We start from the raw sequence: 27,430 nt of genomic DNA on the forward strand, positions 1-27,430 counted from the left end.
AGCTATTTTATTGAAGAATCCAATATATGAAAGACTTTCTGAACTAACTTAATTTAGGAAATTCATTGCCATGAGTATCATAGCTGGAGAAGGATAGCACTTTCTTCTTCAGGTCTCTCTTCATTCTCAGATATAAGAGAGACTTATTTCAGAGGCTTAAACCAACCCTTTTTTTCGGGTCCCATTTGCACATCTCTTTGCTAAATTTGGTTTCAGGGAGGAAAGTTCAAGGCTGGTATCTCCTATTGTTAAGTAGAAGCATATAATTTGTGACTGAAAGGAATTAAATGTTACTTAGACTGTGCAACTGAATAGACATGCATGGACAATCTCAGCCAAAAAGATGTAAGCTCTTTGCAACAAGAAAGCCTGCATACCATCCCACTTCAAGTCAGCAAAATGAGACAGGTACGCCAAAACTAGAAAAGGGAGAAGAGGAAGAAGAGGTAAAAGTGGGACAGAGCTCCTGGGAGTGGTCCTTGGGAAACCAGACTTGCTGCTGCCCTGAGGACACCTCTGCTCTTCAACCCCAGGGCTAGCTTGGCTGTGCAGCTTCTGGGCTTCTAAAGGCAGCAACCAGCTTGGCTCTCTGGGCTGTGACACACTTAGTGTGTGGCAGGACTACAGAACAGAATAAAGGGATTTTTTTTCCTGACTAACAATTCACCTGAAAAAGAAGCCCAAAACTAGTCCTTTGATAGGCAGTGATTCACAGGAACTTGATGACTACATAGCTGGCTAGCCACCTTAATCATCCAAGCTGTAACAGTCTCTGTGTTGCTAAACGTATCTTAATGATACTATTAAAAGTTGCAGTGCATGATAAAATCTGTAGATAGCTGTACAAGGGCTGCAGTGCTATGATTTTTGAGGAGATGTGAGGCAATACCACGGTGGGTTTTTTTTTGCCACAAGGAGCAAATTTCAGAGTTTTCATCAGAAAACATCAGAAGCTGATGTTACAAATTCTAGTTCTGTCCCCAAATTTTTTTTTTTAAACTGTGTTTATTTATTGTTATACAAAATTATTTATTGATACACAAAATGTTTATTTTGTTTATTAAACTCCTTGGAAATGCACATGTTGATAGACACAACAAACCTGCTGTGGTTCTTTAGGAAACCCAGATTATGGAAGGGACTAGGCCCTCAGACTACACCTACCATTAAGCAATGAGCACACTGCTTGGAAGCCAGTGTTATCTTCTGAAGAACTGAACTGATTCTAGGTCAACTATATTTAGGTCAATGCAACTGAAACTCCTCATTACAGTTTGATCTTCCCACTGTGATTCTCATTTTTTTCTGCAGAAAGCTGAATTTCCCATTAAAAATAACCATTCATATGGAAAATCTCCAAGCAACTCTATCTGCAACTTGTCTTTCTGACCAGAGGATCTGTTAGCATCAGTACTTGTGTAAATCGTTCTCACTGAACTTGTTTTGTTCAGTCATGAAATATCAAACTATATAATCAGCTCACAGTCTGACCAGCCTCTTGTCTTTTTCTCTGTTCTTCATTTCCAACTGATTTATATAGCTTTGTTTTGAAAAGTGATAGTTAAAACTAATAGCTGCAATTGTGTCTCTTAAACAGTAGCAAACACGCCTTTCTGATGTCAGTGCTGCACCATATGCCTGAAATTCTTATTCAGTCTAAAAAATCTGGTTTAAAAAAACCGCTCAAAACCCACTGCATTATTTTACCCGCTGTATTATTTTACCCGCTGTATTATTTTAGTAATGCAATTTTTTTGCATTCAATAATTCCTTTTTAGAAAAGCATTTTCACTCACCTGCAGTTCATCTAATTAAAAAGCCTGTCTGTATCTCACGCTGTTTTTAATAAATATTTCTTTTCTTCACTGTACTTATAAGTTTATTATTCTTTTCTGTGTACTTGTATTGAACCATGATAAATCAGCAATAACATGATTTAAATATGCCTTCCAACTGAAACAAAAGAAACCCATCCCAGGCACAGATAATTACTATCCTAGACTACTGTTAAGCTACTGAGGATTTGTCATTATTATCTTTACAACCAGAGTGTTGAAGGAAGCACTGTGGTGTCATATAACATGCATTCCATTTTAGTTTCAGTGCTCAGTGCTAATGCAGGCTAATGCTGGATGGGTTCCCACGATTGTAAGGATAATGCTAACCAACCTTTTGCTCTCAGACATCAAATAGGCATCCTTTTGGAGTTTGCTATTCAGGCACATGATCTCAGCATTCCTCTTTTGGCCTAAAGGAGGTACTAGGACTCTGCTAATGAAGATCTAGGCAGGTGGAAGGAAGGCGGAATCACTTTGGGGCCGAGTCCTAAATGCAGATAGCCTAAGTGCGCTTTGTGTCCAACATCCCCTGCCAGGCAAAGGAGCCTCAGTGTATGTTGGGAGGTTTTCAGTAGACCAGCTGTCAGGAGCCTGAGTAGTTGGATAAAACATAGGCATCTAGTGTTGTGTCAGATGTTCTAGCATTTCTCCCACCACTTTGCAGTCCCAACTGCTTTGCCTGTGTCATCCTGTCCACCTTGGGCTGATGTCTCAGGTGGGAACATCTTAAATGCTTATGCCTAGGCATCAGTGCTGAAACCTATGTGAGCAAAATTACTTCTTAGGTGCCAGTGACTTCACTGACTATGAGGAAGCCTCAGATACCCTGCTGACACATATGCATGCAAGTGTAGATGTGTCTCCATAGTGCCAAGTCCCATCCCTACATGTGCAGTATGTGTAGTATGACAGGCTCTCTCCCAAATGGCCAGCATAAGCTCAGCACTGCAAGTGGCTAAGGCTGTCAGGTCCTCATCAAATTCACCTCTGGCTTGCACATAGTTAAACTTGTGCCACTCACAAAGGTTTAATGGGACCTTACCTTTGGGAATTCGCCTGTGCCTCAGGACTGCCTCAGTTCTAGCATCCCTCTTACCTTCTAACTAAGGTCCTGGCTGAGAACTTTGTTTTACCAATGAGAAAAGTGAGAAAACCAAGTCTAATTCCCTACTGACTCATCCAAGTCAGTAATCAGTGAAGCTTTTGTCACAGTATCTCTCCAACAGTGCTGCAGACTGAATCCCCTTGAGATTGTCTGCATGTCTTTTAGTTTGTAATTTTTCCATATCTTCTCATTATCTTCTGACAACTTTTCCCTAAGGATGCTGTTATTCAAAAACAATTTCCATGAAAGTTATGAGTTGGGAAAGGAAGGGAGAAGAGTAAAAGGGAGGCTTACATTTGCAATGATTGCTAAAACCCATTCGCTAAACCATTAACTGTGTCAAGGATTCTTGCTCTGGTGAAACACGGGCTCATCAGAGCTGACATTAAAATTAAACTGGGGCAGATGTACCAAGGAAATGAGCTATAAAAGTATTCACCCCAGAAGCCACAAATTTCAAACTTTTCCTGAATACTTCTCTCCATGTATAAAAAGATCTGTGCTGCTGATAATTTCTATTTCAGGGAATAACAAATGTAAACAAAACAGCTGTATTTCTATAGAACTTCATCTCTGAAGCTGAACTGTGATGTGATCCTGTCTTGCATGCAAGTTGTTTAACATTCAGTAAAGGCATGTCCAGGTAATGCAACCTACTAATTGTTTAGAGCACGCTAACCCCACAAGTTAGGGTTTTCTGGACTGGAATAATCAGAAGTTTAAATAGCTCCTTCAGCAATATTACAACCCCCAGATAGCTGCACTGAACATACACACACACACTGGATTGTGAAACCAGATGAAAGCTTATAGAAATGTTTCAGATACAAAGTAGCTAGTAGGAATAATGCACACATTATCAAAATATTTAAAAATATAAATTTACAATTAAAATATGATTTTTGCTCCTGATTAGATGGAAACATGGGAAGAAAAAGATCTTCAGATTTGGATTTTGTGTATACATTCGGATTTAGTGATTCAAAAGGGCTGAGAGTGAAAAAGCAATGGAAGTAACACTAAAAAAAGTCTTCTATATTTTTCAAACGGAAAGTCGGCAAACCCAGTCACATTCCTATTCATCTTCCTATTTAATCTGTAAAATAATCTTGTGCTCCAATCTGCTCCTAAAAATAGCATTTAGGAGAATATGTTAAGAAACACAATGCTTAAGGTTGCAAGATAACTCTACTCTACCTTACACTTCTTGGATATTGCCTTTGTAAAAGTCTGCAATTTCTGAAACCATAAAATGTTTCTTGTAGTTAACATCATTAGCTCACTTCTATCTTCAGGTGGCTTTGAGCATCAGTCCCTGATAGCCTTTGGCTTGAGCTGTGTGTATTGATTTATGCTCATGCCATTATAGTACTAATTGCTACGCAACCAAAATAAGTGTTTCATGTTCACTTTGACAGAGGAATCAATAACTGGGATGCTCCAAGACAGCAGAACATGTAGGTCTTCAGTCTCAAAATTACTTCAGACATGACCTGCAGACCATGCCCTCCATGAGCTGTGTTTTGTCACCTTCCCTCTCAGCCCCAGGAAAGACTTCTGGCGCCTTTACAGCACCTGCATTTGCCTCCTCATGTCAAATGTATGTCCAATCAGAAGGCAAAGATGAACAATTTCTCTTGCTCACAGCCGTGCCCTCATGTTGATCTAAGTCATACTGTGGGGGCTTGACTGCTGCTCAACACACTGTCAGGATATATCTTGGCCTTCTGATACCTTCAAGATCTTGCCCAGATGCTTTTATTGTGCTTGTTTCTGGGCTGTCTGCAAAACCTTTAAACCATTATGAATAAGGGGTGAAGGATCATTGTACAACCCTAGGTTGAAGCTTAAGCCTTTAACACTGCTCTTGATTTCTTGCCTATAATTTTTAAAGGTCTTTAAATACAAGACACTGCTCTGCAGTAGATCCAAGTGCTAAGTGCATGCTAGGAAATGAGAACCTGGAGACCTGGCTGTATCAGCTCAGACCTAATCACTGCTGCTTCGATGCAAAGCCTCTTCATACACTGACAGAGTGAGGGCATCTGAATGGGGCCTTCCATAACAGCTTCTTTATACTATTTAATGGTATGTGATTGAATAGGGATTGCCCAAAGGTTTCATGAAATCCTGGAAAGCACAAATACAAGTGACTTTCAGTGGAAGTCAAATGCCTAATTGGCTTTCAGCTTCAATTTGAAGTAATGACAATACCGGAAACTGCACTGAAGGAAGAATAGTTTAAAGCTGCTTCCCTAAAGCAGTTACCTTGTACTACTTAGATGTCAGGAATGCTAGTTGCATGGCCTAATGAAAGTGTTCTGTTTCCTCTTTATGTAGCTTTTGAAGCACAGTATCTCTGAATAATCAGAAGTTGTTGTTTTAGTGAAAAATATTAAAATTTAATGTATTAATTAATCTCGGTATTATCTCCCTGCCTTCATTAAAAACCAGGAGACTGGCATTCCCTGGGTCACCACAATGGCCCTTGGTCCAGCGTCCTCTTGTTTCTTTGTGGTCACTGGAGGCTTTTAAAAAAACCAACAACTTACGTTAAGGCCTTGTGAACAGGTATGAGCTGGTCTGCCCATGAAGGAAATTTCTGTGTAACTCTATGTTCAGTTTGCCTATAAACTATTAATTATATTGGCTTATGGCTCAGTGGATGGAAGACCTCACCCCAAATGTAGAGTGTTTGCAATTTACCTTTTTGATTGCTGGTTCTTACAAATATAATTTTTATATTAAAAGACCTTCAAGGAATGGAAAACATTGTAGCAGTACTAAAATATGGGTAAAAATAAAACCCTTCCTTTTGGCATGGACATAGTACTTTACCTAATTTGGTTGCCTGCATAGTGATAGCATCATTATTAACCAATATCGTACCCAGTATATATTAACTTATACATTTGTTTCTGGCAGTATTACAAGGAAAAATGAATGGACATTAAAAAAAATCAGGCAATCCATTTGTATGGCATGTCTTTACTGGTACTAATTTAATATTTAGATTTCATGCAAAGGTAATGTAGATTTTATGAATTAGAAAAAAAAAATAGCCACAAAGTAGTCTACATGTAAGTACATTCATAAATTGCAAAACGTATGTCCAAATGTTGTACTGAGGAAAGATCCTTAGATAATGCAAATTTTCAGTAAAAGCAATGATCTGCCCCAAATGAATAACCTGTACTTCAGGGTCTAGACAAATTGTAAACATAAATTCATCCTGGCATAGTGAACTGTTCAACCTGGAAACTTCAAGTGGTGGTGACTAACTCCTACTCATCTCTTTTCCAGGTGATTATGGTCACTGAACCAAACAGTAAGGTGCAGAGATCACAGTCAGTTAGGCAGACACAACCTCAATTACTGGGAAGTTAAACCCTCTATTATTTGCCCTTCTGTAACACTGAAAATGGTAATTTTGCATTTTAGCAGTCTTCCATACCCTTCCATAGTTTCCATATGCTTTGTAACAGGTATGTTACCTTAGATTGGCTTGGTCTTTTTCAAAGTTAATAATCTTCTAAGTCTCTCTTCAACAAGATTGACATTAGGGCCCTTGTAACATGGAGTTCAAAAACTGTTAAGCTGGTGTAAGTTTTGTATGCTTTGAATATTTTTTTGAAAGATTGCTGCAGCAGAGCTGAAAACTCAGACTGATTGAGCTTGTGGCCTATCAATATCATCTCAAGGCAACCTGTCCTTTTTTATCTTCAGGCTTTGAAGAACAAAGACTCATGCACACAGCAGACAGTGAGGTTTTGAATGCTGGCAGAGCTGTAAGACTTAGTGCAGGTGGAAACAACCTGTCTGCTATTGTGACAAGCTGAGTACGAAATCTTGAGATGCTCCAAGAAATGATCTAGTGGATCATCACATGCTTCCCTAGCCATCTGTCCTAAGCATTTACATGTAGCATAAATCATTGTGTAATCTCAATTCTTACAAAATATTTCAGGGATAGGGAACTACAGTCTGCATTTTGTAAATAGTGAAGCAGAGAAGATAAATGCTTTGTCCAGAATTTGACAGAATCTGTATTTAAACTGGGTAAGAGAAACAAAATAGTCTGTGCAAATCTCCTACTAGAATCACAAATGAGTAGAATTCCTCACCCTCCCCTACCAAAACCCACCCACAAACCATGGCACAAACCATGATTTTCATTTCATTCCCTTGGGTAATTTGCAAGTAAAACCATCACAAAATAAGTGGTTTGGGGATTGTTTGATATGTACATGATTCTCCTGATGTTTATGTTACAAAACTTCCCAAGGTTCAATGAACATTTTGCTACTTTTCTTAACCAAATGGTTAATTTGAGACATTTTACATAACCTGCCCTTTTCAGCAAATGCCAGCGAGTAAAGTTTTTGCCTCCTTATTATGTGATTTTTCCTAGAAAGCTATATTAACAAGAAATTTATATTGTACTGATATTTGACATGCTCCATCTTGCTGCCTGCCCGATGACAGGGTTCTCAAAAGCTTTCAAAAGTACTAAGGGAAAGCCTTCAAAGACCGTTTACCTCTGTTAAAGAGGAAGATCAAGCAGTGCAGAATACTTTTCAGCCACAAAGTCAGGCACTAACCCTTTTATCAAAGACTTAATAAAAAAAAACAACTAACAAAACCAACCCAAACTCAAAAAGCTTATTATAAGTTGTGTTATTACCTGTCCTACCCTATAACCAATATTAATCAGTCAATACAAAGCACGCTTTCTTCTGGCTGGAAAATGCAATTTTGTAAGTTTTTTTTTATCCTTCCACCTGTTCATTTCCCTGAAATACATCCTTCACAGCACTTATTATCAGTGACTTTTGTGCCCTGCTTTTTGCCAGGCTTTTCCTGGCAAACGACCTCTATCTCAAATGGCTGGTGTGCCAGTTTCATTACCTGTTCTCAGCTAATAACTGTATGTAATTACATACATATTACTGAAAAAGTCCTTGATCTGAGTCAACATTACTTAGCAACAACCAAAAACATTGGCGTGTTATCAGTATTGTTCTCAGACTAAAGTTGAAAACACAGCACTGCACCAGCTACTAAGAAGGAGAAAAAGTAGCTGTTACAACTGAAACCAGGACACTGTAGCATTCAATGAAGATACACCTATTCTTCGGGTATGCCTATCTCAAAGACAAAAAAGAAACCTAATGTTTTTCTCACTTTTCCACATATTGTTCAGATCCAGATATTCTCTGCTAAAGAGAAAAAGGTTTAGAAATAAAAATATTTTACAAATGAAAAAAAGCTTTACAAATCAAAGGAAAGGAAAAATAAATGTAGAACATCTATTTTATTTTATTTTATTTTTTCTTAGAAATGTTACATAATCATCTAGGATATCTGCCCTTATCAGGATGCTTCCTGACAAATGCAGGCAAATGGAATCATGGTAAAATAAAACCACTTTCATGCAGATATGTGGTACACATGAGGAAGACCAAAGCTGTATGAAACAGCTCTGAAATGAGTGTTTGGGTTAAAAATTTGCATGGAGGCCCTTAATCTGCTAAGCAAATTCCCATGGTGTTCTAATAAGCACTATTCTTTTTGCTAGGATTAGACAGACTGAATGCTTTGTATTTACTGAAGATCATATTTGTTTCTCAGTCTGCCACTGATTTTAAGAAACCTGAGGAAATAAAAATGTTACACTTATATATTCTGTACATGGTACCTACTTATTTAGCAATCTTCTGCTTTGAATTTATAGCACATAAGCACTTTTGATAAATTATAAAACTATGGGAAACAAGGGAAATAATAACAGCCTTCTATTCTTATCATGAGGGGCATCTCCTTTACATTGCTGCTTCTCCTGTGTTGTCTGTTTATCTGGGAAACCTCTTTCTATGTCTTTGTTGCATTCTACCCCATGTTTTCAGGACGTAAAACACATTTATTGGAACATGCAGGTATTTCTACAAGGTTTAGAAACATGTCACTTGCACAGTTTAGAGCCATATGCCACAGCCTAGCTTCCCTCATGCAGCATTCTTCTCAGACTTGTTTTCTAAAATCAGCCTGATGTCTTTTTTCCATTCTCAGGTACAGAGACTAGTACTGTAATTTTAAGAAGGGGGCACTTACTCATTGTTGTGTGTATCAATGGTGCGAAAAAGTTCATGTAGTTCTTCTCCACTCAGAATTCCGTCAGCAAAGTAAGCTTTGAATTCATCACAGGAGAGTTTTCCATCATCTGAAACAATGAAGAAATGGAAAGTGCCTTTGTTTTGTTTATAGTTTTGCTTATTTCACACAATACGAGAGGAAACTATTTAAAACCTCTAGCTCTTCAGACTAAATCTAGAAAATTTACATATTTGATCAAGACACATGAAGAACATGATGCTAAGCGCTGTTGTGTCAGCTGTTGCATCAGAGTTCTCAATTTGCCTGGTATCTCTTCTTCTTCTTTCTTATCTTTCAGGCAAAGCTAGTTTGGTGTTGGTAAGTCTTTATTGACAAATGCATGAATATAGTCCTATCTTTGCCCAGATCCCATTCATTGTCTCCTCTCCCCATCCTCCCATATGCTTTCCTTACTCAGTCCCTGCCCATGTGCTAACATCTTCATGGAAGATCATTGACTAATGTAGTGAGTTTTAAAAGCAAGACCAATAACCAGCAAACAAAAGCCAAAACAAAAGATCCACCTTTTGCTTTTATTTAGAAGAAATTTGAATGGTTAAAAGGTAGATAAGTAATAATTTATTTAAATTGACTGAGCCTCATGAAGCATAAAGAAAATTCGAAGAGCCTAACACCTTATAACTCTGTTTTGGGTAGCACTCAATTTAAGTTCACATGTCTCTTCCTCTTCCTTCAGTAATATACTGAAAGCCTCACAGGGCATTCAACAACTGTAAAGGGTAAGATTAAGATGTCCTAAGCACTAGACTAATCTACAAATTATTGTGGCCTAATTTTATAGTGGTGAAGAATCTATTATACAGGCAGTATCTGAATCCTGTAACTACATGCTATACTACAGCATGCAGATTTGAAGAGTAGAGCTCAGGGGTTTCCTCACTCTTTTAATTGCTATTATTTCATCATTTCTTTGACTTGAATGTATGGCTTCACATATGTAATCTTCAAGGGGTTTGAAAATTGTACAAATTAACTGTTTCACCAAAAAATTTTGAAATGTTCAATACGGAAAGACAGATTGTAGCTGGAGATAATCATAATTATGATCAAAATAAAATGTCAAGATGTACAAGAGCTAAAACCAAGGATGGCACAATACTGCCGTGCCTACCTAATTGAGACTCTAAGTACATTTGCTGTTTAGCACTGGCTACAGAGAAGGAATATCAAACACTGAGCTTGTTGAAATGAGCTTCTTTTCATAGCTCTGCTTCCTTTGATTCATACAGATACAATTGATTGTTTAATCAAACTGCCTCTGCAGCTTTAGCCTTTACTGGGAATTAGTGATTTGCATGGAAGTTACACACATACTGAAGAAACTAGTGATTTTTCGGCAACTTTCCTGAGATGGAACATATTATGACTTTATTCATAGAACAGTCTGGGTATGACACAAACCCTAAAACATCTGTCTATCTCTCTTATTCAGGATCATTTGCTTTACATCAATCCAATAACTAATGATTTGCCAACAGACAGGTTGGACACTTTAGCTATTTTCTTTACATTTTACCATCCAAGAGCAGACATTGACTTTTGCTTCATTGCTGTTCATTCTCAATAACATTTTGAATGTTATCAACAGTGACTGACACATCACTGAGCCTGTGGCTGTCAAAACCCAAGGAGGTTTGAACCTATTTGATGACTGGAAAAAGGGAAATATAACCCCCATTTTCAAGAAGGGGAAAATGGATGACCTGGGGAGCTACAGACCAGTCAGTCTCACCTCTGTGCCTGGCAAAATCTTGGAGCAGATTCTTCTGGAAGGCATGCTAAGGCACATGAAAATCAACAAGGTGCTTGGTGACAGCCAGCATGGCTTCACTAAGGGGAAATCCTGCCTGACCAATTTGGTGGCCTTCTATGATGGGGCTACGGAACTGATGGACAGGGGTAGAGCAGTTGATGTCATCTACCTGGACTTGTGTAAAGCGTTCAACACTGTCCCCCATGATATCCTTGCCTCTAAATTGGAGAGACATCAATTTGATAGGTGAACCACTCGGTGGATAAAGAACTGGCTGGCTGGCTGCATGTGAAGAGTTGTGGTCAATGGCTTAATGTCCATCTGGAGACCAGTAACGAGTGGTGTCCCTCAGGGATCGGTGTTGGGACCGGTCTTGTTCAACATCTTTGTCGCTGACATGGACAGAGAGATTGAGTGTGCCTTCAGCAAGTTTGCCAGTGACACCAAGCTGTGTGGTTCGGTTGATACCCTTGGAGGGAAGGAATGCCATCCAGAGGGACCTTGACATGCTTGTGAGGTGGGCTGATGCCAACCTCATGAAGTTTAACCATGCCAAGTGCAAGGTCCTACACCTGGGTCAGATCAATCCCAGGCACAGCTACAGGTTGGGTAGAGAAGAGATTCAGAGCAGCCCTGCAGAGAAGGACTTGGGGGTGTTAGTCAATGAGAAAATAAACATGAGCTGGCTTCAGTGTGCACTCGCAGCCCAGAAAGCCAACCGTAATCTGGGCTGCATCCAAAGGAGCGTGACCAGTAGGTTGAAGGAGGTGATCCTGCCCCTCTACTCTGCTCTTGTGAGAACTCACTTGGAGTATTGTGTGGAGTTCTGGTGTCCTCAACATAAAAAGGACATGGAACTGTTGGAACAAGTCCAGAGGAGGACCACGAGGATGATCAGGTGGCTGGAGCACCTCCTGTATGAAGATAGGCTGAGAAAGTTGGGGCTGTTCAGCCTGGAGAAGAGAAGGCTGCACGGAGACCTCCTAGCAGCCTTCCAGTATCTGAAGGGGGCCTATAGGGATGCTGGAGAGGGACTCTTCACTAGGGACTGTAGTGATAGGACAAGGGGTAACAGGTTAAAACTTAAACAGGGGAAGTTTAGATCGGATATAAGGAAGAAGTTCTTTCCTGTTAGGGTGGTGAGGAACTGGAATGGGTTGCCCAGAGAGGTTGTGAATGCTCCATCCCTGGTGGTGTTCAAGGCTAGGTTGGACAGAGTGACATGGTTTGGGTGACATGGTTTAGTGTGAGGTGTCCCTGCCCATGGCAGGGGGGTTGGAACTGGATGATCTTAAGGTCCTTTCCAACCCCTACTATTCTATGATTCTATTTGGTTATACGCAGACTTCATATGGTTATGTTTACCAGAAAAAAAAACCTCTGATTCTCCAGGGCAATTCTCTGATTTTCTATGAATGCAACTGCTTTGCTAGTGCAGCTGGGGACTTGGCTGCTGGTGGCTCAGGCTACCCCTGTGCTTCCTCACTGCTCAGATGAAGTGCAGACCCAATCCCAAACACGTGCTCCTTGTGCTGTGTAATTGAAGACATGTTTCATAGCTAGTTTTCTGTTTCAGGTGTCAAGAATGGGTTTTATTTTAAAGGCTGCATTGCATATCCTCAGCACTGCTTCCCTGGGGCACACCTCACTGCCCTCGGAGCACCCACATAAATACTGCCTGGTTTAAATGTTTCAGAGCAGCTGAGCAGAAATCTACATTACAGATGCTTCAATCTGTGCCTCTGCGGCAAAATGACAGGATAGATGATTCATGAAAGACAGACTTCTCTGAAGCCATGCATCCCTCAGACAAATCAGCCTTCAGCAGTGTTTGCTTTGGAAACATTATCTCAAAGAAGCTGTTCTGCAACTCTTGCTTGCTTCTGTGTGTCTGCTCTGATGTCTGTCAAAAGCAGGGTCTCTTCAAAAATAAGCACAGTTGCCCCTTCTCCTTGGAGCCAAACACTCCTGACTGGCAGATAAAATCATAAACAATCAAATGAGTATCTCTATGTAGTGCTTGCAAGTTTAGGAATGTATTTACACAGTGTTTTAGGGGAGCAATTGCATTCTTACATTTATTTCTGTAAAATTCACCTATTGAATAGACGTTTGCATGCATAAAATAGGATCTAGTGATATCCCCCAGCCAGTCTGCTCCAGAAACACAAGCAGTCTTTAGGACACATTTTTGACGGCTTACAGTTGCCTTATACACAGAGAGAATGAAGCAGTGGAGACACACACAGGACAACAGACACAAATGGATGGAAACAGATATAAAACACTGAAAAACACCCGATTCATTGGCATACGGCACATAGGCTGGAATCAGACCAAGGAAGACCTGCCAAAATAATAAGGTTCAGTGTGCCAAAGAGTATGTTTATAACATGTACTAGGTCCCAGGTATAAAAAGTTGCATTAAAAAAGGCACAGACACAGACTGAAGCTTTAAAGATTCTAGGCAAATGCAGTAAACTTTTATTGACTCTGGTCTGTATTAAGTGTTGATAAAACCAGAAATAATGATTTTGCGCCATTACTGCAGCTGTTATGCTGGGAAAGCTCAGTACATGTAACCGAGTGGTCCCAAGTAAACTAAGTGAACAGGGAGATGGTTTAGGTTTAAAAGCAAGCATTTGATCTTTATAGAAATAATTTTTTGGAAGCTGGAGCACAGAGTCCAGCCCTGCAGCACCTGAAGGACCCAGGGAGGTGGCATGGGGAATGCCACCCAAAGCAGAGCCTGGGCTGTGAAACAGAATCAAGCGTGGTGCCTGCAGTAGATCCAGATGGTCAGGAAACAAATAGCAGTCACTGCTGCCTATGAAATAAGGGAGGTAAAAAATTTTCTTGATTACAAAAGACTGCATTTGGCAGCTCCAGTTTCTGGTATTTCTTTGCTCCCTCCCTTGCAGGCTAGGGACAAGGTTTTACTTTTTGAGAGGAATCTAATGAGTCTGATTTAGTTTTAAACAGCAAAAGCAATGAAATAAATTAAGAACTTTGCTTTTAGCTGGAATTTTTCCACAGCAGTTCTGTGTGAAATCCACATGCTTTCTTTTGAATGCATGGAGTTCTGTAAAGTAAACCTGACCAGTATTTCATTTTGACAAGCAAACCTGAAACTCCTTTCCAAAAAGGCCAGTGTGCAACATCTCACCTTTATGAAATTACTTCTTTCCTCTTGGGGTTCTCTGATGCTTTTGTCAATATTATGCACGATGTATTTCTTAGAAATGTGATATTCCTTCCCTATGTCTTGTACTCCCTCTAAGAAAATCACGACCTTTTCAGTTTTGTGAGGAATGTGCATATTCTCTATACAGTGCAGAGCTGATCACCCATGAAATAAGAACTACAGATTGAGTGTATGAAGATAACCCTCTTTGGGAAGCTGTGCATTTCCAGAAACAGGAAGGTAACAGAATGATTCTATGATGGGGCTACAGAACTGATGGACAGAGGTAGAGCAGTTGATGTCATCTACCTGGGCTTGTGCAAAGCGTTCAACACTGTCCCACGACATCCTTGTCTCTAAATTGCAGAGACATCAATTTGATAGGTGAACCACTCAGTGGATAAAGAACTGGCTGGATGGCCACATGCAAAGAGTTGTGGTCAATGGCTCAATGTCCATCTGGAGACCAGTAACGAGTGGTGTCCCTCAGGGATCGGTGTTGGGACCAGTCTTGTTTAACATCTTTGTCGCTGACATGGACAGTGGGATTGAGTGCGCCCTCAGCAAGTTTGCCGATGACACCAAGCTGTGCGGTTCGGTTGATACCCTTGGAGGGAAGGAATGCCATCCAGAGGGACCTCGACACACTTGTGAGGTGGGCTGATGCCAACCTCATGAAGACGAACCATGACAAATGCAAGGTCCTACACCTGGGTCGAAGCAATCCCAGGCACAGCTACAGGTTGGGTAGAAAAGAGATTCAGAGCAGGCCTATGGAGAAAGACTTGGGGGTGTTGGTCAATGAGAAAATGAACATGGGCCGGCAGTGTGTGCTTGCAGCTCAGAAAGCCAACCATATCCTGGGCAGCATCAAAAGGAGCGTGACCAGCAGGTTGAAGGAGGTGATCCTGCCCCTCTACTTTGCTCTTGTGAGAACTCACTTGGAGTATTGTGTGCAGTTCTGGTGTCCTCAACATAAAAAGGACATGGAACTGTTGGAACAAGTCCAGAGAAGGGCCACGAGGCTGATCAGGGGACTGGAGCACCTCCCGTATGAAGACAGGCTGAGAAAGTTGGGGCTGTTCAGCCTGGAGAAGAGAAGGCTGCACGGAGACCTCCTAGCAGTCTTCTAGTATCTGAAGGGGACCTATAGGGATGCTGGAGAGGGACTGTTCATTAGAGACTGTAGTGATAGGACAAGGGGTAACGGGTTAAAACTTAAACAGGGGAAGTTTAGATCGCATATAAGGAGGACATTCTTTCCTGTTAGGGTGGTGAGGCACTGGAATGGGTTGCCCAGGGAGGTTGTGAATGCTCCATCCCTGGCAGTGTTCAAGACCAGGCTGGACGAAGCCTTGGGTGATATGATTTAGTGTGAGGTGTCCCTGCCCATGGCAGGGGGGTTGGAACTTGATGATCTTAAGGTCCTTTCCAACCCTAACGATTCTATGATTCTAAGATTCTATGATTTACATACCTGAGCTGCCAAAGAAAGAAGCCACCACCACAAAAGAAACAACATTTGTACAGCTTCTTTCAAATAGGGCAGGAACTGATAAAGGAGCTTCTCAATTAAACCCAGCTGTCATAAATCACTGTAGTATTTTTAAGTAACAGCAATTCAGCAGGATTTCTTGCCTCTTTTGATCTCTTATATTGTCTTTGCAGAACCGCTGTCTGCCTTTCTTGTGGAAGGCTAACCTGAAGTTCCACAGTCCCTAAATTGCTATCTCCTATAATACTCTTATTTATCAGCTTAATTCACTTTTTTGGATGGATGCTGTCAAGCAAGTGTACAGTAAGGTTTTTTGGTGCTATTTTTTTGAGGGGTGTTTTAATCTCACAGAAAAAGCATGGCAGCTCTGAGAGAGTCCTATTAAAAGTGTATAAGAGAGCTTAATAGGGCCATGTCACAGACAGTAACATAGTATTTGTTACTGTAAGCCAATACTTGTTTTCCCATTACTCAGAAGGGTGACACTGAAAATGTATCCTAGTCATTAACAAAAGCTTAAAATCTGTGTTGACAACAGCGTAAACATGTTAGGCAAGTCTTCTCATATCCAATAACGTTTCAGAGAAGAGACTTAACTTCCCAGCCTTAAAACAGACTTCCTCCCCATTAATGTGGCACAAGCCTGTGCAGTGCTGGATTAGCAAAGTGGAAGTCCCACAGGCAACTGATGGTTGAGCAAACACAATTAAGCACATAAGAGCTGAAACAATTTCAAGTTCATGGACTTAAATTAAGAGAGCTAAAGTGGCTGAACTTAGCCACTTTTCTCCCAACACTATGCTGTAAAGCATCCACATATATGGGTACGAATGCCAGCAACCAAAGTCTTGGCAGCTGATGTGGTTTCGTATGGTGCTGGTACAAGCATGTTTGCCACTGACTGTGTGAGCTGTTTCCCCTAGTTTTTATAGCAATGTGTAAGTAATAAACTGTGGGGTAAACCCTGTGAGGCCTGCAAGTCTTCCTGACCACAAAGGTGCTGTGGATCCACCACAGCTGGGACAGAGCATGAGCTCAAATTTCACGGCAGGGACATGAAGCTGCAGGGGCCCCTTTCTCCTTGCCATCTCAGCCCTCATCTTGGGATTCAGCTTGTACCACCACTGCCCTTGCAAGCCACTGGCAAACTGTTTGAGGGGAATAACAAAAACACTGCCAAAAAAACTCTCACAGTGATGGATTTTGTGGTTCCTGATCTCTCTGAGGGAGCCTGCCATGGTCTCGTGGGAAGTGCTAGTTGCTGCACAAGCTGGGAGTGGAATAGCAACTGGAGGTGGGCTGTGCAGGTGAGACTGCCCTCTCAGCAACACTAAACAGCTATTCAACAGGCTCAGTTATACCACGAAACCATACAGTAGCCCCTTACTGTCCAATAGTTCTTCCTTGAAAGTTATTCTGATTTTCATAATGGTGTCCATATGCCTTCAGGTACCTGAGAGTACACTTTATTGAACCTGCACTATACCTGTTTTCTGAGGATCGATTGTCAGGGTTAAACCTGTTTGAGCTGTGGGTTTAACACTGTTCAATGCTTTCAGGAAAAGACAAAAGTCTGGCCGGTGCTTCTTCAACAAGTCACATCCCCTTCTTCCTGTATTTCAGTATTACAGTACTAAGTAACTGCTTTTTATTACAAGGAAACTTGTGTTTTCTTCTTGCCCTGTAAGAGCTAACTCTGGTCATCAGAGTGAAGTATAAATACTATTATGGTAACTGCAGAGCTACAGAAGCTCTTCATAGCCTCAAACATACCAGATGCCGTTGTCTGTGTGATGCAGAAACAGGCTAGTGGCTTCATTTCTCTGCTGGGGTATGTGGCACAAAACCAAAAATGCAACTTGTCCAAAATTGTGCAGCAATTCTGAGATGGAGAAGGGAGTTAAAGTCATATTCCAGACCATGACTATGTATACAGCAAAAAAACCCAGTAGTTATACTTGTAGTCCTTACAGCAAGGACCTTTCCCTGCTGCATGGGAGCATCTGTGAAGCCTTACAGTACTGTGCGGTACGTGGGCAAAACTTCTGATGATGAACTCACAACTTTTGTGTTACGTATTGAGCTCAAGGGCATATCCTGCCTACTGACATGCCAAACAAACACATAACTGCAAAATGTAGGAAACAAGTCTGATTGCTGGATATAGCCTATGGTGTTCTTAAAAAGTCATGAGATGGAGCTACTAACAAGTATTTCAAACCTTGTGAACAAATGTCACTAAGACAACACCCACGTGCACCCAAAGTGCAAATCAAAAACATACACCAAATTGTGAAAGCACAAGATCTGCCCTTGAAAAATTCATAGGGAGGATCAGTGCACAACAGAATACATTGCATGAGGGATGTCTGGTTTTCATGTTAGGATGTTTAAAGCACGACTTAAAATGCTGAATCGATGATGGATGTTTTTTTTTCCAAAGGGAGAGGGGAAGACACAGTCTTACCATTCTTGTCTGCTCTTCTTAGTATCTAAACAAAAAGAGAGAGAGAACAGAATCACTCTTTTATTTAATGGGTTAATAGCACACAATACAATTTAGTGGGCAACTTTAGTTTGATGTCTACCTTCCCTCAGATCATTGCTTTCCTTAACTCCTCCTGTGCTATGTGCACTGAAAACCAGGACCATAATCAGAACTGGCTTTTATTTTCTAGTTTGTGCATGGCTTATAAGGATGATTATTAGGGTGGTGAGGCATTGGAATAGGCTGCCCAGGGAGGTTGTGAATGCTCCATCCCTGGCAGTGTTCAAGACCAGGCTGGACAAGGCCTTGGGTGATATGATTTAGTGTGAGGTGTCCCTGCCCATGGCAGGGGGGTTGGAACTAGATGATCTTAAGGTCCTTTCCAACCCTAACGATTCTATGATTCTATGATTCTGTGATGTTCAGGCACAAAACCTGATACTGTATGGCCACCATGATACTCAATTCAAGGTTGAGAAAAGTGGTTTAAAGAAGCAGAGCAAGGATGAGAGCTGGGAGGATGTGCTGAGCATCTGAGATGGTGAGAAAGACTCAGGGGTTTGTGGGTGGAGGGAACAAAAGTATAAGTCAGGAGAGGAGCCGGATGGCATTAAGGGATCACACTGAGTGTGGGAGGCAGTGAGATCAAATGTGTGGGAGCTGATATGAGGATTTCTCTGATAGCAAGTAGAAACCAGATGCAGAAGCAAGGGGAGAAGGAAAACACAGAGATTTATAAGATGGGAAGGCAAAGGAGCATGAGGGTGCCTGCTGTAGATCCTTCCCTGCAATACTTCTGCCACAGAAACTCTGCATGACCCCAGCTTACCCTCACGGTGTGCAAGCTACCTTTTCTCCCCACTGTAAATGGCACCTGCTGGAGAAGCCATTTAAGTATGCAGACAGTCTGCAACCCCTTGTGCAAAGTCTGAGAGGAGGATGCAAAGGGGTGCACCCTGTGAGCAGAGGTTGCAAAGCCTTCCAAGCAGCCCTGCCATTGGTGGCGGGACACAGCAACAACCCACCCAGGATGGTAGGCAGGTGTACTGCCTTGTCTTATGCTGGTGAGACGCTGGCATGCCCGCCAGTCCCTGCTGCAGTCCCACTGCGGGTACCATGACATTAGTCCACACTTAGGAGAAGGGATCAGGCACAGGGAGTGGAACCAACATAGGGGTCTCCTCCAGTTTCTTTGCTCTCCAGATGAGGTAGGTCTTCTGTGGCATGGGTCACCATGTGACACCTCAGATATGTGCAATTGCCATCCACTGTCACTCTGCTGCGCCTCTGGATGTAGACTCCATCACTACTTCAGCCTGAACTTCAGTGGGGGGTTGTCTGGGCAATGCTCCAAGTTTACACAAGGGAAGAAGTTGTTGGGGAGCTAACAGAATTGTTACCCATACCCAGGACTTCACTAATGGTCTCTAAGCTGAATTTTGCACTGGAACAAGTTTACAGCACATAAAGTATGAAATTATCTTACTAAGATGCAGCTCAATTTTCAGTATGAAGATTGGACTGTTTAGGGGTTTTAAACTTCTACTCTTAAACTGGAAATTTTATCCTAATGAGAACTAAAGACTAAATGCAGAGCAAATGAAAGATCAGTAAAAGCATTATTTGAATAAAATAAAACCTGTCTATAATCCTTAACAGGTAAAACACAGTCCCACATTCCTGGCAATTTTGCCTGGATTCTGGGGGGGGGGGGACGGGACTGTTGTTGGTCTTTCTCCTGTCTCATTGGCAAGCAGCCTCCTTTCCTTCTGAGATCTAATAGCTTTCTTCTGCCCAGTTACACTCAATAAAAGGGAAGCACTGAAATAAAAGTGGGAGCACTGAAACCCTCCTCCTTGCCTCACAGGTGCCTGGGCTGAGCTGCCCACAGTGTCTGATGGGAAAGAACAAGGTGTGCTTTAGCAGGGAGATAAATATACCCAGCATGGACCTGAGCAATATTAACAGATGACCAGTGACTTGTGCCATGAGTAGCAAAGGCCCATGTGGAGCCACATGGGTAATACAGCTACACCAGGTGATGCAGCCCACACCCTGTGCAAGACTTCTATGTCACCAAGCGTGCTGGCTGTTCTGGCTTGGCTTATAGGTGGACAGGACTAGGACAGCTGTAGCAGCAGACTTTCAACCAACCACCAACCAGAAGTGCTCCGTAAATATGGGTCAAAGGTGAAAAGGGTTTCTGCAGAAATAATTTGGGGGTTTTATTTTGAAATTAATTTTAATTAATTTTTATGTATTTATCATTATCTTAACTTTTAATTAATTATTTTTCATAATTTGTTTTTTTAATTTTTTTTTTTTATAATTAAGAAGATGTTAAAATTTTTTGGACACTTGATAGTGATTTTGACACAAAACCAGGGAGGAGATATTCTGACAATGAACAGTTTCCTAACCCAGTGTTCTGAGTTAAACTGAGGAGTTGGCTCAAGCTAGTCCTGGCTAGTTTGGTTTCTCTTCTGTCTTTGTTATGTATGCCTCTAATTCTCCAGTTTCTCTTACAAGTGGTATTTGCATTCATAAAAGCTGCATTTTCCTTATACACTTGAATGGAAATAAAAAGCAACAAATAGTCTCATTTAAATGCTTTCTCACAGAGTCTTGAGATACTGGGAGATGAGCAGATGGGAGCTGCTTGAAATAATTTGTGGAAAATGTTGGGGAAGTTAATGTGGGCACATTAGAGATGCTAGATGAAGGATCCTTTAATACAGTACTTATATTGTGGACTAACCCTGGTACAAGAGTTGGTCTTAAGTAGATCTAAGTTGGTAGTAGAGCTGGTCTGAAGATACATAGGTCTCACCAAGGACAGGTGAGATGCAGAGGATACCTTGGAATCTTGGGTGGGAGTTTACCTTTTATCAGGACTTGCCTCAGAGCAAAGAAATGCTCTGAGCTGGGCATATTTAGACCAAAACTTCACAGCTGCATCTTGTGAGACACCCAGCCCTTGGTCATGGTCTAGCCCAGCACCCCTGAGGGGTAGGATGGCACCTTGCTGGGCTACCCCTCAAACAGCTGAGGGGCTTAGAGGCACACCAACTCTGGGCACCTCGAATCCATCCAGGTCTAATGGGATGGGAGGGAACCTGCACAGTTTGGGAAAAACACCTGCAGCGTGAGCAATGCTTCAGTGAAGAGCCCAGAGAAAAAATAAAATAACAGAAATCCAAGCAATGTATTCTGAAATGTGACGGTGTTTTCACTCAGCACCTCTCCTAACTGCTCCCAAGTGCTAATGGGCTCTCCTCCCACATGCATGCCACCAGAGGAAGCAAACTCATTCCCCTCATGATCATTTTAAATGCTAAAAACATTAAAAAGGGAAGGAGAAAGAGGAAAAGAGAAAGGGAAAAGGAGAAAAGGGGAAGGGGAAAAAGGAAAGGGGAGGAAAGGGGGGAAAAGGGGAAGGGAAAAGGGGAAGGGAAAAGACAAGGGAAATGGAAAAGGGGAAGGGAAAAGGAAAGGGGAAGGGAAAGGGGAAAAGGAAAAGGGAAAAGGGAAAGCAAAAAAAAAAAAAAAAAGGAAGGGGAAGGAAAAGAGGAAAGCAAATGAGAATAAAAGGAAGGGGAAAGGGAAGAGGAAAAGGAAAGGGGAAGGGGAAAGAGAAAGAAAAAGGAAAGGAGAAAAGAGAGGAAAAGCTAAAGACCCACTGCTCGGCTGTGTTTCGCTCCCTCCCACCCCAGGGAGGAAAGGAGGGGGGAAGAAAACCAAACCATAAAAAAATACGACACACACGACACGCACCCCCCAACTGCTGGAAGGAGGAGTTCATGTGAGGGATGCCGCGTACTCACATCGCGGAAGATGCGCAGCCCCGCTCCCGGCTCCGCCGCCATCCCTCCGCCGCAACCGTCGCCGCCCCCCGGTCGGGCTGGTGGCTTTGGCAGGGCCGAGCCGCACGCCCCGCCTCGCCTGTCGCTGGAAAAGCACCCAAAACAGGCTGGGGAGGGACCGCTGCTGCTCCCGCTCGCCCGCGGGGAGACGGGGAAGGGTTTGTGCTGTTCTACTCCGCAGGCACGTTGTTGCGCCTTTGAAGTGGGCTTGTGGAGAGACTTGCGCTCTCTCCATGGCAGACACTGGGTTCTTGCAGCCTGCCTTTGTCAGGCCAAGTTTTCATCGTCACTTTGGCTGCTTTCCCCTTGAGTACGCTCACTTGGGGTGGATCTTTCTTGAACAGCAAGACTGGCCATGCTTTGAGGTCTCCGTAGTGAGGAGAGGTGATGGGGTGAAACGGGACTTCACATGGCTGATGGGGACATTATGATCAGCTGCACTCTACAAAAGCACTTGGGCTTGAAAATACAGTCCTTGAATATAATAAAGGTGCCTGGTCAAAAATCAGGGGCTGGGAGGACCTGGGAGTGCTTGTGTTTTTGGGGATGGAGCGAATGGGGAGCTGTGAGATGGGGCAGGAGCAGGCTCTGCAGGGTGAATACAGGGGAGGAGGAGGATGTTGGGGTGAGGGGGAAAGCAGTCCTGAGGGAAACTTCTGTTTGTGTTATTTCAGACATATGCCAGGAGGCTATTATATGGACATCACATAATGGGGGCTTTGTCTTTGTTCTCCTACTGTGCACCACTGGCAATGATACATTATACATTACTGTGTTGTTATATATGATACATTATATCATCATATATTACTAGAGATTATATAAAACATAAAAATCGTTAGAGTGAAGTTTCTGCTTTAAAACACCTTCATGTCACCTTCATGTATGAAAAGCCTCAGCTGTGGCATAGCTTACTGTGCATGAGTGTTACTGATTCTTTAACCTCCCTTCCTATGTTACAAAAGAAAACCTGAGAGAGGAGAGAGAACTGTCCAAAAGGAAAGATGAGGAATTTCAGAGGGTGAGAATTTTTTATCTAACATCTTAAAGATGGCTCGAAAAAGAAATGGAAAATAATCTCAGGCTATTTTTGCTTTTTAATAATACTGAAAGGCTTTTATTTAATCTGATTCTTAGGATGGAAGTATGGGAATGTATTTCTTTACAGAGAGAGAAAAGAAGAAAAATTCCAAAGTCATCTCAAGAGCCAGGAGGATGAGTGGAGATAAGGAAAAGCTTCTTTAGACTGTAGAGGGGCTTGGTTTATAATTAACTGTTATAATAAAACCTTACATATTTAACTTTATTGACTAATTACTGCCTTGGAATGAAAAGACTTTGGTTGAAGAACCAGTATCTTTCCCCTTTGATTAGTCTTAACATTCACTGTGATTATTATGCCTAGAGAAATCTTCCTGAAAAACAATTAAAAAAAAAAAATAAATAAAGGGCAATCCAGATATTTTCAGGAAAAAATTAAAGCATAAGAAGCAAAAATAACTCACAGGCCTTTTATTATACTACGAAGCATTATTTCCGTTATTAAGAAAACTAATTTGCAAATCACCTTTGTGTGACGTAGAAATTTGAAAGCACAGTTCAAGTAATCATGTTTAGAGACTTTAGCTTTCAGGTGCAGATGAGCAAACAAACAAATCTGGGAGTAGAGTGTATGCATCACTTAGTGGTGATACTTTTTTATACCACTTTAAAATAATTTTAACAACACAAGCAGATGGAAGGTCTGAATTTTCCAGCTTCCTTATTCCTTTAGTGATTTCCCTCTGCCTCTGAGCAAGCGGCTGTGAGATGCAGGAGAGGTAATGTGGCCTGAGGTTTCTGTGATGTTGAAGTACAGGTATGGTACCTGTTGTCTTGACGGGAGGGTGACAGCTCTGTGAAATCCCCAGGTGAGGATAGCAGAGGCCAGTACTCAGGGATAAACTCGCTTCTGTGGTCGCAGACCCATGCTGCTTATCATCTGTTATAAGAAGGAAAGTTGTTTCATGTGCGGGTAAGGATTAAACCTAAAAGTGCCTGCTGTTTGCCTTGCCATTTGTCAAATCATTAAACTCTTATTTAGAAACCAGCCTACTGCACTATCATCTTTGCTCATGTGACATGAAGTGGCCAGCCAGTATTTATTGGCTTTGCCCTTTTATCTGGGAAAAAACAGCAAATGAAAACTGGTGATAAAAGCTACTTTACACTTGCTGTGCAGTGGGCTATGCAACAAGAGCCATCAATGCTGAGACAGACAACGAAACTTCCTTTCCACTGAGGAAATGCAAGCTGCCTAACTGTCTAATCAAGTTTGTAAATCACTCCATGATGGTTAGCTATGTGTGTTGCCTCTAAATGACAGGAAAACCACTATGTAATGCTTATGTCAAAATAAAACCTTTCCAGCAGAAGAACAGCTTATACCCTTGGGAACCCCATGGATCTGTAGTAAAAAGTACTATTTGCCCTTGGGTAAGGAAATTATCTGCTTTATGGTTCTTTTTTTCACCACAGGAGTTGATTGGTACCTATCTAAAGAACTGAGTCAGCATAATACAACATCTGCCTTCAGCTCTTCAAACAAGTTTTGTCATGGTTTGACCACCTGGACTGGCTCTTTGTAGGCCAACCCCAAACCAGTTTGAGTATTCACGTTCTGCTCCCTGTAACAGCTCCTTCTTGACTTTTTGTGATCATAAACTGTACAAACAGAAATTTCAGAGTTAGTATGTGTGTGGACATGGATAGTTATATCAGTGACAACAGAGGATGCTAGAGGCCACTTTTCGTTTCCATCTTGTGTCTTGCACATGGACTAATCTGACCCAAGTGAGGAGCCAGTATCTTTACATCTCCCTGTTTCTACAAATGGGTTTGTGAGGATGAAAAAGTGACTCCCCTTCCATACAGCATCTGTGCCAGTGACAGCAAGGGTAGATGTACTAAATCCGAAAAAGACTGATGGTGTGTCTGGAAAAATGTTGGGTCAGCTACCTACAGATGGAGTGTGTGGCTATGTCTAGTTCATTGTATGAAAATCACATCAAAGTCCCCAGCTCGAGGGCTGAATTTACCCTCACCCTGATCCCTCCTGGGGCAAGACCTTAGTCTGCCCTCCTTTCCCTCTGATCCCATACCTGTTCTTTGGTGGAAAGCCACAGCACACTCCAATGGCAATCCAGCATAGGCAACTGGGATGCAGGACGTACATCAGTGGGTGAACCTGGATGCAGTCTGTGTGTATCGGACGGAGCTCTTTCCTGAATCACCAGGAAAATAAATGTAATGTAAAGCCATAATTACACGTAAGGAATTTGGGGAGATGCTGGTAAGAGTTCCTGCAGGAGGAAACCACACAGCTTGTACTAGAACATTAGTTTGTCCTTTTTGTTTATTTTCATGCTCTTATGCATGTTTGGGAAAATCAATGAAGATCTACTCATTCAATACAGTTTTCATGTATGTTCCCAAGCCTAATTTTTGTTAATAATTTGGTGCTCCTGACAGCCTCTTCACAGCCAGTGGGAAATGCCAAAGCTGGGATCTCCTGGCATCTAAGGCAGGCTTTAGACCAGCAGCTATGAACCTCAGTCACTCTTTACCCTTTCTGTCTGTAGGGGACACATAATACTCCTGGGATAGAAAAATATCATTATAAAGATAAACATAGTAAAGATGGAACTGTTGTGGGTCAGTAACGCACAGTGGTGCATTAGGAGTGCCTAAGTAAACTACATATATATCACTGTACATGGAGTATCAGTTGTTCCTTGCAGGATGTAACCCACATTTTTTTACACACTCTTTCACATAGATTCAATTTGGCATATTTTAGGACAACATTTTAGGGACATGTAAAATGTATAAGATATGTGATGACGATTGATATACTGCACAGACAGACTCTCCTATGCACACTCTTTACAAGCTGCCCCACAGGAGTGTTTTGGAAGCAAGTATGTAATATAAATGACTGCAACATGGCATCCAGCAGAGACTGTGGCTCACGTTGAGAAAAAGCTTGCTGTGTGGCTGGATGGCTAAGTCAGATATTTACTTATGAGATCTAAGAAATGGAACAAAGGGAAAGATCAAAACATGACAGCGTCAGAAGCATAACATGCAACAGCACAGTAAAAAAGATGCACTTTCATTTTCTGTATTTGCATCATACCCAGAAAAAAGGTAGAAGGAAAATGCTACTTTTAGTCTGTGGTTAAAAACAGTTTCACATTTAATCCAAACTCAAAGAGGTCCAGCCCACCGTAGCTGTCAGACTCTGATAAATGCAATGGTTCTGAGCAGCCTGTACACCCTGGCTCCCTTCCCCTCCAGAAGCGGGATCATAAGGTTGTTTGTATTGTAAAACTTGAGTTGATAATTATTTGTCAAACCTAGGAGGACAGTTTTCTGTACAGCTAAGGAAGGGAGTGAGGTTCCACCAAAAGGCTAAGTCCAGTCTTAAGGGCCTTGGTCTGTACTGGTTCTGAAGAAATCATTGCCTAGAAGCCTGGTAAATTTATTCAAGTACATGAGGGTTGTTGGGGTGTGTAAATAGTTTCTTCTTCCATACCTATGTATGCTCCTACAAATGCCAACCTATGAGTAACATGTTTTGAATTAAGAAGTATTTGAGAAAAATGCTAAAGGCTTTCTGCCTCACAACTGGGCCAGAAGTAAGCATATACATACATATAACAGACAGCACAGTGATTTGAGAAGGTGTCTGAGATATTGTATGTGTTTCACTGTGAGAGGCATTTTTAGCATTCAGGGACTGATTGTCTCTCTCTGTGCTCAGTTATATTAATATAAGGAAAGAGCAAGAACAGACACAGGCATTGCTCAGTTAAAATAAGGAAGAATGTCAGCCAAAATGAAAAACTTTATAATTAATTTTTCTGATCTGATTTTCAAGAATGCAGGTTTTTTTGTGAATGTCCTCACTGTCCAAGTCAGAGAACAGTTTACCTGGATGAAAGGTAGAAAATTTGGAAAGGCCAGTTTTTCATTTGTATGCTCATCAGGAATTCTGATTTACTACAAAAGAACCTGGCTTATAAAGTTATAATTTCCCCCCACCTTTGGATATATATTAGATGACTAGATATAGATATTTTTGATGGACATATATCAGTATTTAGATGAGTCTATATTTATATTTTTATTATTCCACCATAATAGGACCTCTCCAAATCCCTGTCATTTGTGACAAGTAACAAACATGGCAGTACATAAATGGATAGAGAGTTAATATTTTTGTTGCAGACACTCCTAGAAATCTAAATCATGGATCATCACCCTCTTGGGTTAGGTGCTGAACAGCTGCAAGACAAAAGGCAAAACTCACTGGTGAATTACACAAATCATATCATTAAAAAATCCCACAGCATAAACTTAATGAAATTCCTCCTCCCTGCATTGTCCTTAACGCATATGGGCTGCTCTTTACCTCACATCATCTCCTCAGTATTTAGGGGATAATAAAAGCAAATATTCTGGAGACAATAAACCTACACTGTCCAGT

The 27,430-nt window shown here is 41.5% G+C and overlaps 1 protein-coding gene across 6 annotated transcripts in view; it reads right to left on the minus strand.

Annotated features, from left to right (window-relative positions):
• NECAB1 (N-terminal EF-hand calcium binding protein 1) overlaps window positions 1-22,150 on the minus strand; it is a 69,470-nt gene extending 47,320 nt beyond the window's left edge. For 3 of the 6 annotated variants that reach the window (XM_062604627.1, XM_062604628.1, XM_062604626.1), the window contains exons 1-2: window positions 21,862-22,150; window positions 9,055-9,163 (exon numbers count right to left, since the gene is read on the minus strand). In XM_062604627.1, coding sequence (XP_062460611.1) covers window positions 9,055-9,163; window positions 21,862-22,135 — 383 coding nt within the window. In that variant the 5' untranslated portion in view covers window positions 22,136-22,150. The other 3 variants (XM_062604629.1, XM_062604630.1, XM_062604632.1) reach the window with 3 other exon arrangements.
• Window positions 22,151-27,430: the final 5,280 nt, after the last annotated feature.

Source organism: Pezoporus occidentalis, unplaced genomic scaffold (assembly GCF_034315485.1).
Source record: "Pezoporus occidentalis ecotype Australia unplaced genomic scaffold, CSIRO_AGI_Poc_V1 ctg87, whole genome shotgun sequence".
In the NCBI taxonomy this organism is placed as follows: domain Eukaryota; kingdom Metazoa; phylum Chordata; class Aves; order Psittaciformes; family Psittacidae; genus Pezoporus; species Pezoporus occidentalis.